At 40.6% G+C, this 14,015-nt stretch overlaps 1 protein-coding gene across 2 annotated transcripts; it reads left to right on the forward strand.

The window, feature by feature from the left end:
• Positions 1–335: 335 nt before the first annotated feature.
• Positions 336–13,939, forward strand: LOC109869505 (N-fatty-acyl-amino acid synthase/hydrolase PM20D1.2). Of its 2 annotated transcripts, none has more exons than XM_031804287.1 (13): positions 336–641; positions 759–845; positions 9,404–9,639; positions 10,080–10,166; positions 10,250–10,383; positions 10,566–10,685; positions 11,162–11,237; positions 11,393–11,454; positions 11,571–11,649; positions 11,929–12,000; positions 12,221–12,386; positions 12,551–12,650; positions 12,821–12,986. In XM_031804287.1, exons 1-13 carry the CDS (start codon positions 422–424, stop codon positions 12,855–12,857), a joined length of 1,476 nt encoding a protein of 491 aa, XP_031660147.1. In that variant the 5' UTR covers positions 336–421; the 3' UTR covers positions 12,858–12,986. The 2 variants fall into 2 exon arrangements, with proteins under 2 accessions (XP_031660147.1, XP_020315283.1); XM_020459694.2 differs by lacking the exon at positions 12,821–12,986 and adding an exon at positions 13,027–13,939 and having other exon boundaries at positions 337–641.
• Positions 13,940–14,015: the final 76 nt, after the last annotated feature.

Here is a 14,015-nt window from a genome sequence, read left to right on the forward strand (position 1 = left end):
TTTTCAGTTTCTATTTTGGGTGTGAAATAGCTACTTTAAACAAAATGTTAGGGAATTCAGTTTTTTTTTTTTCAAGAGTTGCTTTTATGTTTGAGTTATTTTGAATAAAGAGATTTGTTTCATTTGGACATGGTCCCAAATGAATAACACATGCTGTATGACATTTAGATTCAAACTGCATGCATGTGCATATTTAGTTGAACAGTTAGTCAGTATGCTGGTTATCTGGTGACATGTCAGTGCTATCTTGGATCCTTGTGATGACCATACTCGAACTTTAACTCTTTCCATTTCAAATGTTAACTTAAAGGGTGGGTACCCTATTTCAAGCCCAGCACATGACGCTCTAACGCTCATATAAAAAAACGTCACGAGCAGCTGCGGTTAACACGCTGTGTGTGTGTACTGTCAAATAGTAAAAATGACTGACCGCAGTGGAGAATGTAATATTATGAAGTTAGTCAAAATTGTGTCTCTCAGCTTATTATTCGTTGTTATAGTATGTTTCGTTGCAGCCACTTTAAGGACTCTGACGTTTGACGTGAATTCAGGACTTCAACTTGCACACTGGGAAAAGACGAACAACATTGCGTCTGACATAAACCAGCACCAGCGAAAGGAGCTTCTTGCTAATTTCAGAGGTGAGATCCGGCCTAACTTCATCAAACTGAGCAAATTTGACAGCCTATGTTGTGTGAATAATCGCTATAACATGCGCACTAAATTTGGTCAACGCCACCGGCTCTTTTTGTATGCAGAGGCGATCCAGATTCCCACGGTGTCAACATCGAAGACGCAGCTCAACATCACCGCACTGGGCGAGTTCGACAGCCTCCTGAGGAGAGGTAACTTTGTTTATGTCCCGGGAGTATACGATGATCCATTCCATAGGCAGACGGTTAATGTAGGAAACATGTTTTCACTGAGCACACAGTTCGCAATTAGCATTTCGACACTGCTTTATGATACTCAAGCAGAAATGCACCCGTTTACTCCACTAGAAATTATATCACCTGAAAAAAATGGATGTTTGGCGCTGGTGCTATAAATTACTTTGATAAACTGTTAAATATTTTGACATTTTCCTTTTGTGTCGATGTCTGTTTTTAAACGTTCATAAACGCCTTTCAACGTGTGAGTTTACCCTGACTCAGTGGACCAGAGCGTTTGACTCTTCTGACCCCTTTTCACGCAACATTTACGTACCACTACAAAGATACGGTTAATGGGATAATGTTACTTTCATGCTGACGCGATTGTAGATTTACTGCGAGTAGTTGGCTGACAAGCTGTTTGGCTAGATAGCTACAGCACCTAGCTAGCTAACATTGGTCTTTGCTTACTGTTGGGGAGGGTGGGGCGTTCTGTTTGGCTCGCAATGGTTAGAGGTTAATGGTTAGAGGTTTTCTCCCCTCGCACCCTGTCTCTCTCGATTTGGTGAAACAAATAGATTCATACATTCAAACCTCAGATTCTTCGATACCGATTATTGGAGAACCAAAAAAGGAGGACCAAAAAAATCCGATACCGATTATTTAATTATTTTTATTTATTTGTAATAATGACAATTACAACAATACTAAATGAACACTTTTTTAAATTTTTATTTTACCCCTTTTTCTCCCCAATTTCGTGGTATCCAATTGTTAGTAGCTACTATCTTGTCTCATCGCTACAACTCCCGTATGAGACGAAGGTTGAAAGTCATGCGTCCTCCGATACACAACCCAACCAAGCCTTTCTGCTTCTTAAAACCTCTTGAAGCTAGGGGGCACTATTTTTATTTTTGGAAAAATAACGCTCCCAAAGTAAACGGTCTATTTCTCAGGACCAGATGCTAGAATATGCATATAATTGACAATTTAGGATAGAAAACACTATAGTTTCCAAAACTGTAAAAATAAAAATCAAATCAAATCAAAGTAGAGTCAGTGGCATTGACAGTGTGTTGGCAGTAGCCACTCAATGTTAGTGGTGGCTGTTTAACAGTCTGATGGCCTTGAGATAGAAGCTGTTTTTCAGTCTCTCGGTCCCAGCTTTGATGCACCTGTACTGACCTCGCCTTCTGGATGACAGCGGGGTGAACAGGCAGTGGCTCGGGTGGTTGATGTCCTTGATGATCTTTATGGCCTTCCTGTAGCATCGGGTGGTGTAGGTGTCCTGGAGGGCAGGTAGTTTGCCCCCGGTGATGCGTTGTGCAGACCTCACTACCCTCTGGAGAGCCTTACGGTTGAGGGCGGTGCAGTTGCCATACCAGGCGGTGATACAGCCCGCCAGGATGCTCTCGATTGTGCATCTGTAGAAGTTTGTGAGTGCTTTTGGTGACAAGCCGAATTTCTTCAGCCTCCTGAGGTTGAAGAGGCGCTGCTGCGCCTTCCTCACGATGCTGTCTGTGTGAGTGGACCAATGCAGTTTGTCTGTGTGTATGCCGAGGAACTTAAAACTTGCTACCCTCTCCACTACTGTTCCATCGATGTGGATGGGGGGGTGTTCCCTCTGCTGTTTCCTGAAGTCCACAATCATCTCCTTAGTTTTGTTGACGTATATTGTCTGTGAGTATAACAGAACTGACAATGCAGGTGAAATCCTGCAGGTGAAATCCTGAGAAATCCAATCAGGAAGTGACTCTTATTTTGAAACCCCTGTCTTTCTATGCATCCCTATTGCCCATTGAAAGGGATATCAACCAGATTGCTTTTTCTGTGGCTTCCCTAAGGTGTCTACAGCCTTTAGACGTAGTTTCGGGCCTTTATTTTGAAGAATGAGCGTAAACGCCCACATTGCGTAAGTGGTCTGTTGTTGGCTCTCAGTGTGATTTTTGCGCAACACAGAAAGGTAGCCATTTTTCCTCCCGGTCCTAGTGAAAAGCCAACTGTCCCGGTTGATATATTATCAAATAGATATTTGAAAAACACCTTAAGGATTGATTATAAAAAACGTTTGCCATGTTTCTGTCGATATTATGGATATCATTTGGAATTTTTGTCTGCGTTGTCGTGACTGCTATTTCCGGTGGATTCCTAGGTATAATGCATCAAACTAACGGAGGTATTTGGATATAAAAAATATCTTTATGGAACAAAAGGAACATTTGCTGTTAAACTGGGAGTCTCGTGAGTGAAAACATCCGAAGCTCAGTACAGCGCCCTTAACCACTGTGTCACCCGGTTAAGGGCCTGAACACTTATTTTAACTTAATATAATACATCAATAAAAACCATTTAGCCTCAAATAAATAATGAAACATGTTCAATTTGGTTTAAATAATGCAAGAACAAAGTGTTGGAGAAGAAAGTAAAAGTGCAATATGTGCCATGTAAAATAAGCTAACGTTTAAGTTCCTTGCTCAGAACATGAGACCATATGAAAGCTGGTGGTTCCTTTTAAAATGAGTCTTCAATATTCCCAGGTGAGAAGTTTTAGGTTGTAATTATTATAGAACTATTTCTCTCTCTACCATTTGTATTTCATATACCTTTGACTATTGGATGTTCTTATAGGCACTTTAATATTGCCAGTGTAACAGTATAGCTTCCGTCCCTCTCCTCGCCCCTACCTGGGCTCGAACCAGGAACACATCGACAACAACCACCCTCGAAGCATCGTTACCCTTCGCTCCACAAAAGCTGCGGCCCTTGCAGAGCAAGGGGAACAACTACTCCAAGTCTCAGAGCGAGTGACGTCACAGATTGAAACGCTATTAGTGCTCACCCCGCTAACTAGCTAGCCTTCACATCGGTTACACCAGCCTAATCCCGGGAGTTGATAGGTTTGAAGTCATAAACAGCCCAATGCTTGAAGCATTGTGAAGAGCTGCTGGCAAAACGCACGCAAGTGCGTTTGAGTGAATGCGTAGCAGGCTCAGTCAGACTGCTCTATCAAATATCAAATCATAGACTTAATTATAACACACAGAAATACGAGCCCTTTGGTCATTAATATGGCCGAATCCGAAAACGGTCATTTAGAAAACAAAGCGTTTATTCTTTCAGTGAAATACGGAACCGTTCCGTATTTTATCTAACGGGTGGCATCCCTAAGTCAAAACATTGTTACATTGTACAACCTTCAATGTTATGTCATAATTATGTACAATTCTGGCAAATTAATTACGGTCTTTGTTAGGAATAAATGGACTTCACACAGTTCGCAACGAGCCAGGCGGCCCAAACTGCTGCATATACCCTGACGGCTTGCACGGAACTCAAGAGAAGTGACACAATTTTTCTAATTATAGGAAATTCATGTTAGCAGGCAATATTAACTAAATATGCAGGTTTAAAAATATATACTTGTGTATTGATTTTAAAGAAAGGCATTGATATTCATGGTTAGGTTTGGTGCAACGACAGTGCTAAATCATCACCCGTTTGGCCTAGTAGGCTGTGATTCGATGAGAAATCAACAGGCACCGCATCGATTATATGCAACACAGGACACGCTAGATAAACTAGTAATATCATCAACCATGTGTAGTTAACTAGTGATTATGTGAATATTGATTGTTTTTTATAAGTTTAATGCTAGCTAGCCACTTACCTTGGCTTCTTGCTGCCCTCACGTAACAGGTAGTCAGCCTGCCACGCAGGCTCATCATGGAAAACTTGAAATCGGCCCTAATTAATCGGCCATTCCGATTAATCGGTCGACCTCTAATTCTTAGTAACAATTTGATATGCAGCAAGTGAGACCACGGAGGTGACAATTTCTGTTTTTAGCAAGTCTGCTATTAGTTAGAGAGAGGAACGTTGCTTGTCACCTGTCGAGGGAGAGAGGCCCTCCGCAATGACTGCCAGTCAACTACATATTTGTATGAAATTAAAGATGCTCATTCTGTTTTGGTTTATTTGATATTAATGGGCCTGTATTCGTCCCATGTTTAACAGATATATTTCTCGTCAGGATGGCCTCTTCTGACCAATTAGTTTGAATAATGTAAGTACGCACAGTCTGTGAGGGTGGGGTAAAAGGTGGGACAGATGCAAGGTTTCCAATAGCCGGCTTTTGGCCGTAAATAAATGAATAGAGATAAATACAATTTGGAAAAGGTGAAAAATTCCCATTGAGAAATAATGATTTTTAGCCTATTCATTGATGGAACTAACAGTTGATCTAAATACATTTGACCAGTCATGCTTAATGCTTATTGGTCTATGGGGTAATTTAGTGAAATTTAATTGGCGCTGTTGGACAGATGGTTGTATGAATTTGGGATCAATTCAGAAGCATACCAGCAGCATACCACGCAGCATACCACCCTGCATACCACTGCTGGCTTGCTTCTGAAGCTAATCAGGGTTGGACCTGGTCAGTTCCTGGATGGGAGACCAGATGCTGCTGAAGGTGGTGTTGGAGGGCCAGTAGGAGGCACTCTTTCCTCTGGTCTAAAAATAAATAATATCCCAATGCCCCAGGGCAGTGATTGGGGACACTGCCCTGTGTAGGGTGCTGTCTTTCGGATGGGACGTTAAATGGGTGTCCTGACTCTGAGGTCATTAAAGATCCCATGGCACTTATCGTAAGAGTAGGGGTGTTAACCCCCTGGCTAAATTCCCAATACCATCACGGTCACCTAATAATCCCCAGTTTTCAATTGGCACATTCATCACCCTCTCCCCTGTAACTATTCCCCAGGTCGTTGCTGCAAATGAGAATGTGCTCTCAGTCAACTTACCTGGTAAAATAACGGATAAATAAATGAATTTGGGATCTATTGTCCTATACTATATTTTTTTGTATATTTCTTTCTCGACAAGCTGACCAATAGAATAGGTAAACTTTTCTACTTTGGTGGATAGTAGATTGCCATATGCTCGTAGGTGGTGCGTCCATAAGACTAAGTAAATATAAATGAATTGCTAAAATTATATAGCCTAATTAGCCTACTCCACTTTATACAGAAATAAATAAAATGATTCTAAATGGGTTACTTTGGGTTACTTTGGCATGATTTGGCCACAGAGGAACATTTAGATTCCCCAAGCCTTAAAAGAAAAAACAAGTTGTGGATTGTTTTAAATGGCATAGCCTACAGTTGGAAGCAAAGGCAGTGCGTGCAATTTGGGCAGCATGCGCAGCAAATACCGTAGATGATTATTGAGTTGCTACTGTCTGTGGAAAGTAGAGGGGGCCCAGCCAGGCATATCACAATATTTTGAAATATAATTGTGTGAAAACGGAAAGCAAATGGTATTGCTGTAAAGAGAAGACAGACTCAAATCAGTCTTTTTTTAGTTGTATAAATCCTCAACTTAATTGAGCTAACAACCATAGGCTATAGGCCTATCTTATTGGCACCAGCGGAGAGCATCGGCCGTATCCCCGGTGATATTCACTTTATCATTGTTGGGTCAGTGCAACTTAAGTTTGTTTTTGGACAATTTCCTCCTCCAGTTTAGACGACAACGTCGATACGCGTCAATGCATCCTTGGCTTGCATTGTCTGCTAAGAAATTACCATAATCTAAATGTGATTTATTTCATTCTCAGCACTGTGGATGAACTCTCTAATCAGGTTACACACCAAATGCATATTGGTCTGCAAAATTTCTCAAATGTCTGAAGGTCAAATGTCCGGAGCCACATTTCCATAAAGGAAACCCTGGACAGATGTCAAGGTAATGTGTGAGCCCATGGTCATTATGCTCCGAGCTTAAACTCTCATGACAGTCTACATTTTAACCATCAAATGTCATCTTTTTTTATTTTGTTTATTTCTTTTATTTCTTTACTTTTTGTTCTGTTTGTCTTTCTTCCGTGCACACAGTTTATTGGTTGACCTTTTTTTTTGCATGTTCACTATGAACTGAGGAACTTAAGATATGCACCTAGTGTAATGACATCTGCCTGTATGGAATATTTTCTTTGCTGCTAATAAATTGGCCAATAATCTGTTTGGAAAATGGTTTGTTGTGCACACATTTATGAACACTCACAATCTCACCTTTGCTAGAGTAGCTCAGGAAGGTTAGCTGCCACCAAACGCACAAATATTTTCTCAGGTAATCTAGTCTGAAGCAGTTTGTTAGATCAGTTTCTCTAGCTCAGGTTTTAGAGCGGAGTGTGCAGAATTTTTTTTGTGTCTAGTCGAATTACATACAGTGGGGAGAACAAGTATTTCAAACACTGCCTATAATTACAGACCTCTACATGCTGTGTAAGTAGGCAAACCTGCAAAATTGGCAGTGTATCAAATACTCTCCCCACTGTAAGTGTTGCTGTTTTTATAAGCACACTAAAACCCTAAAAGTATTACTTCTGGTTAGTTCAGTAGCATGTGTGATTAAATGCATTAGTCGGTTAAAATAAATAACTCAGTTGGGAAAATGCTAGTTTATCAGATTTATTGTGAACAACAATTTATGCACATATTTCAACAGCTAATTTGTAACATTTTGGTGCAATTTTTGGCAAAGGCTTTGCCATTGACCTGTGCATTATCTCCTGTGACCTTTTTGACCCACAATTTAGGCACAAATTGGAATATCTCAGTAATGGTAAGGCTTACAGACATTAAAACCAAGTGTGCTGTGCTTCTGGGATTATGTTGTATCATTTCAGCTCTAAAAGCAATGTTCATTTTACCCCCCTAACAATCAACACTAGGGATTGTGAAAAGTAATTATATATGCAGTACCAGTCAAAGTTTGGGCACCCACTCATTCAAGGGTTTTTTTTTGACTATTTTCTATATTGTGAAGACATCAAAACTATGAAATAACACATGGAATCATGTAGTAACCAATTTTTTTTTAAACAAATACATTTTATATTTGAGATTTTTCAAAGCAGCCACCCTTTGCCTTGATGACAGCTTTGCACACGCTTGGCATTCTCTCAACCAGTTTCACATGGAATGCTTTTCCAACAGTCTTGAAGGAGTGCTGAAACCTTGTTGGATGCTTTTCCTTCACTCTGCAGCCCAACTCATCCCAAACCATCTCAATTGGATTGTCAGGTGATTGTGGTGGCCAGGTCATCTGATGCAGCACTCAATCACTCTCCTTGGTCAAATAGCCCTTGCACAGCCTGGAGGTGTGTTGGGTCATTGTCCTGTTGAAAAACAGCGCAAACCAGCTGGGATGGCGTATCGCTGCAGAATGCTGTGGGAGTCATGCTTGTTAAGTGTGCCTTGCATTCTAAATAAAGCACCATCACACCACCACCTCCATGCTTCACGGTGTCAACCACACATGCAGAGATAATCCGTTCACCTACTCTACGTCTCACAAAGACATGGCGGTTGGAAGCAAAAGTCTCAAATTTGGACTCCAGACCAAAGGACATATTTCCACTGGTCTGTCGTTCTGCCCCTGAACAGGCAGTTAACCCACAGTTCCTAGGCCGTCATTGAAAATAAGAATTTGTTCTTAACTGACTTGCCTAGTAAAATTAAAATAAATAAATAATGAACATGGCTCTTGTTTCTTGGCCCAAGCAAGTCTCTTCTTCTTATTGGTGTCCTTTTAGTAGTGATTTTTTTTGCAGCAATTTGACCCTGAAGGCCTGATTCAAGTCTCCTCTGAACAGTTGATGTCTTCAACTGTGAAGCATTTATTTGGGCTGCACTTTCTGAGGTTGATGTGGAGAGCCAGTTTCATCATAGCCCTTGATGGTTTTTGTGACTGCACTTGAGGACTTTTAAAGTCTTTGACGTTTTCTGGATTGATTGACCTTCATGTCTTATAGTAATGATGTACTGTCGTTTCTCTCTGCTTTCTTGAGTTGTTCTTGCCATAAAATGGACTTGGTCTTTTACCAAATAGGGTTATTTTCTGTATACCTCCCCTACCTTGTCACAACACAACTGATTGGCTCAAATGCATTAAGAAGGAAAATAAATTCCACAAATTCACTTTTAACAAGGCACACCTGTTAATTGAAATGCATTCCAGTTGAAGCTGGTTGAGAGAATGCCAAGAGTGTGCAAAGCTGTTGTCAAGGATGGCTACTTTGAAGAATCTAAAATATCAAAACTATGAAATGACACATGGAATCATATAGTAACCAAAAAAAGTGTTAAACTAAAAAAATATATATTTTAAAAGCGAACCAGGCACAGCTTCTTTTTTGATCGCCGACCTGAAGATCATTGATGTCATGATTTGACCTCGTCGTCTTGAAAGCATCATAAAACTCATGGTGCTCATCGCCAGCTCATAACTGTGAAGTTGGATTCAGTGCTCTCGTCTGCATTAAAACCCAAATGTTGATCCAGGTTGAACTTCATAGCCCCACATTAAAAGTAAGCAATGGTGAGTTGAGAAGACTGCAATAGCTCCAAATAAAAAAGTTACCATTGACTGTTAATTACAGAATTTTTATTTTCACATGGTTGGGGTCGTGGGCCAAAAGAGTTTGGGAACCACTGCCCTACACTAAACACGTGTTTTCCCTCTTCCAGTTTTCCCTACAGTTTTCTCTTCCCACCTGGTCCAGCATGAGGTTGTGGCCAACTACAGCCACCTGTTCTGGGTGCCTGGCTCTGACCTGGCCCTGGTCCCCTACATGCTGCTGGCCCACATAGATGTGGTGCCTGCTGATGAGAATGATGGATGGGAGGTCTCACCATTCTCTGCAAAGGAGATAGATGGATTCATCTATGGTAGAGGGACCATCGATAACAAGCAGTCCGTCATGGTGAGTGTTGACCGTAGGTAGAGGTCTATGGGACTTCCCAAGGCGCTCTGGTCAATTTTGGGAACTCAGTTGGGGTCTCAATTTACTGTTGCGAGTTAGAAGTAGTAGAATACACAAGGTGCAATTTTAAAATTTTGTTGTGCATCATCAGTTTCTCTTTTTATGTGAGTCACTGATAGTCAGTCAATTAGCCCATGTCAGCTACATTATTTTAGATAGCTGGCCGCAAAACTAATTTAGCAATCTAAACTTGTTGTCATGGTCAAATTACCTGCTGGGGGGATGACCTGCTGGGGGGGGGCCCTCCCATTGATTTTGTTAGCCAGTCCCTCCCATTGATTTTGTTAGTCAGTCTCACTCAATGTGTTTACTTTTTTTCTTCATCCAATGATACGATTTTATATTGTCAGAGTTTAAACAGACTATTTTATTCACTGTAGGGAATCCTCCAGGCGCTGGAGTACCTGTTGATAAGAGGTTATTCTCCGCAAAGGGGATTCTTCATTGGTCTGGGTCATGATGAAGAGGTTTGTGAAGTTAGTAGAGGTATTTTATTTCAGAAACCGAAAGGGACAGAATTCCGAAGCATGATCTTCTCTTTGTACTGTAGGTGGGTGGCTTGCAGGGGGCCATGAACATAGTGAAGGTGCTGAAGAGGAAAGGGGTGCAGCTGGCGTTCATATTGGATGAGGGTCTGGCTGTGCTGGATGGAGTCATCAGTGGTCTGCAGGGGCCTGCTGCTCTGTAAGCATTCATTCATTAACTCTTGTCTCATATGTTAGGCTCTATAGCACTTTGTGACTCTGCTGATGTAAAAAGTCCTTTATAAATGCATTTTATTAAGTGCTACTTATAAGGTTTACGTCATAGGTTGCACTCACTGTTTATTAAACGTGTGTGGGCCTGCCTGTGTGTATATGTGTCAGGATTGGGATCAGTGAGAAGGGACAAGCCACGGTGAAACTGAGTGTCTTCAAGGCCCCGGGTCACTCCTCCATGCCTCCCAGAGAGAGCAGCATCGGCATCCTGGCTGGAGCTGTCAAAAGGTGAAAGGGGATTTGGGAATCACACTCATCACGGACTAGATAGATATATAGCCATTGCTTAACACCTACAGATACAGTTCAATGAAGGGGAATTCCACTTTTCTTGCTTGGTCAGCCATGAACATTATAGAGACTGAGACAAATATTTTATAAGGCCCAAGGTTCAGGTTTTATTGTCACGCACATAAGTGTAGTGAAATGCCTTACTTGCAAGCGCTATCCCAACAATGCAATAATCAATATCCACAGTACTATAATGTAAAGTAGTACAAAAACGCACAAGAAATAAGAAGAACACGAGAAAGTAAGTTGTATACACCTCTCAGTTGAGTATGAGTGAACTCCTTAAAGCGAGGACATTTCTTAATCGGCTAGTTATACATTGTTTTAGGTCTGCATCATAGAGTATATTGTGTCATGTCATGTTGTGAACCTTAAGCCCACATTCTCTAAGCCCACGTGATCTGTTTTGTCAGGTTGGAGGACAACCCTATGCCCATATTGTTTGGTGAAGGCCCTGAGCGCAGGACCTTTGAACACTTAGCTCACAGGGTAATGCTCTGTTTCTAACCTCTGTCCTACATTGGCTTCAATTATCCTATGGGATGTTCTGCGATATAGAGTGTAGTGTTTAGTACTAGTCTTAACATCATTTTAAAATAAGTACACAGCTTTTTAAATCACTTTGAAATGTCTTTGTCTTACAGTTTGGACTCCCAATTAAGTTTGTCATGTCAAATATGTGGCTGTTCTCTCCACTTATTGGCAGGTAATTTCCCTCACTGAATTTTGTTCCACCTTGATTATTTCAATTACATTTGAAATAATTGCAGATCATACTTGATTGAGTTATAAAACCTAAATAACATGTATTTTATGTTACAGAGTAATGGAAAGAAGTCCTGACACAAATGCTTTTTTGAGAACCACAACTGCAGTCACCATGTTCAACTCAGGTGTTAAGGTACAATATCTTGTTATAATAAATGAGTTATAGTGCATGAAGGTGTTTTGTTAAAGTGATGCTCCTGAGGTTTTCTATAGTTTCAGCAGTTGTTTGTCTCGAGAGCACTTTCAATACGGGGTCTTACGTCATACATTTCATAATACGTCATACATTTCATGTGATATGTTCTTTAAAAGAATGTTGTATATGTTCAGCATTCCAATTGTTTTATGTTATATAGTCTTGGGCTGCATCTATTAAGCAAATACAATACTTGGATGTTTCTATTCTTCATAGGTGAATGTCCTTCCCTCCCTTGCTGAGGCCTATGTGAATCTGCGGATACATCCAGCACAGACCGTAGAAGAGGTGGGGATTAGCATTTTATACATCTACATATATGGTTCAACAGCATGTTATATTCAAAATTCATGTTCTATTATACTGTAAAGCTAAAATCATAGGTCCATCTCACAAAACCGAGACACTGAATTTATAAACTATTTAGTCATGCTGGCAACTTTGAAGTACAGTTCAAGGAAACTCTCCCCAGTTTTCAAAATGTATAGTGTTTGTGTCTTCCTGTCAGGTTCTAGAGTTCATCCAATCCACAGTGGGAGATGAGAGAGTGAAGATGGAGCTGGTGAATGGTTTTGACCCACTGCCTGTCAGCTCATATGATGAAACATCCTTTGGGTTCCAGACCATCAAGAAGACCCTGCTGGACCAGTTCCCACAAGTTACTGTTGCGCCTGGTAAGAAACGGAATAGAAGAGGGAATGGTATTTGTTTGATTTGTCCACTGTGATGTTGGGGAAAGGGGGGGATCCTGTTTTTGGTATGATTTTTTTTAGGTAACATGTTCACATTTTTATGACATAGTATTCAGCATACAAATCTATCATATTCCAACGTGCAGGTGTCTGCATCGGGAACACAGACAGCCGCCACTACACTGACCTGGCCAAGGACATCTATCGCTTTGCACCTACCTGGATCAGACCAGGGGACACCCAGAGGTACGACTCATTTTGTAGCTGGAGCACTGGATATTCTGTAGAGAAGAGCTCTCTTTATCAGGTGTTGAATGTAGTCATAGTAACTGGATAGTACTGTACAACATACTGTATCTTTCAATAGCCTGTTGGGGTTGAGGAGATTGTTCTAACACTGCCCTTTTGTTGACCAGGAGACTAAAACTCCAGTCTTATGATCTAGCCATGTGACACGGTTGAACCATAAAATGTATGTCAGCCCTACATGCACAGCGTCTTGACAAGGACGGTTTAACAATGCCCTCTGTTTGCATTGAACAAACAAGATAAAGTCTCACCTTACTAACACTGTAGTTTGCTTGCTATCGTTCCAATGTTTATGCATTCTCTACATTTCCAGGTTCCATGGTATTAATGAGAGGATTTCTAAGAAGAACTATGAGGAACTGGTGGTCTTTTATTTCAATCTGATCCAGAACTGTGACATCAAGGAGCTCCCTTCTCCCCACAGTGCTGGCCATGAGCTCTAAAGCAGTAGGGTATTTGGGGGCCACTATTACATTCATAATCTAGATAAAAATGACGTTGTGTCAGATTCTATTTACCCCTTCAGGTTGGGTCCCTCCTTTATTTTGGATGAAGTACAGACATCTCTTGGTGACGCTAATAAATAATTATCAGTGAGTACATCAATCCAATGTTACTCAGACATCAAAAGGGGGCAGGCTCTCACGAGGAACAGATATGTAACATGGAGATTTTGATCTCTGTGTTGTGGAAAAACAAAACACTGTTGACGGTATTGCTTAAGAGAGATGGATTTTTATTACGGCCATAAAGTTTAATGGGTATAAAAAATCGATGTAATATGTTACTATTTTGTTATTGGTCATTGACATGAAACTTGAATTGGAAATCATTGTGATGGTTGAAGTGTATGCAGTGTGCTGTGATAGCTACTGGACAAATTTCCTCCCAGTGGAATGGTTTCTAAACAAATATAAAGATATTATATAAATCATTTATTTTGAATGCACATTAATGGTATGAAACTTGAAATTGCTATATTTTGACTAAGTGTGATATCTTACTTGCTGATTTGAAATGAGTTACTTGAGGTTTTTTTGTGTGAATATTTAATACAGGAGGTGCAATACTTGATTTATCTGTTTGAGAACTGAAATTCAAAAAAATGTATTGAAATACCTAGCCCAGTGTGCGAGGTACTGGGCCAATAAAGCTGAAGATATCATTGATGTGGGCGAGTGGTGAACATAATGGTTAATAAACATGATGCACTGTGGTGATGGCCATCTTTGTTTCCAGTTGATGTGTCCAAATTGTTACAATGTACAGTCAGACATTATTTTAGAAGTGTTCAGACGGTAG

Source organism: Oncorhynchus kisutch, linkage group LG24, assembly GCF_002021735.2.
Source record: "Oncorhynchus kisutch isolate 150728-3 linkage group LG24, Okis_V2, whole genome shotgun sequence".
Lineage (NCBI taxonomy): Eukaryota > Metazoa > Chordata > Actinopteri > Salmoniformes > Salmonidae > Oncorhynchus > Oncorhynchus kisutch.

Excerpts from the sequence above, each read along its gene's own strand:
- LOC109869505 (XM_020459694.2), top strand. The coding sequence starts at position 422 with ATGACTGACCGCAGTGGAGAATGTAATATTATGAAGTTAGTCAAAATT. Across the intron at positions 11,650-11,928 it reads TGTTCAACTCAGGTGTTAAG|GTGAATGTCCTTCCCTCCCT; the intron begins GTACAATATCTT and ends TATTCTTCATAG. Across the intron at positions 12,387-12,550 it reads ACAAGTTACTGTTGCGCCTG|GTGTCTGCATCGGGAACACA; the intron begins GTAAGAAACGGA and ends TCCAACGTGCAG.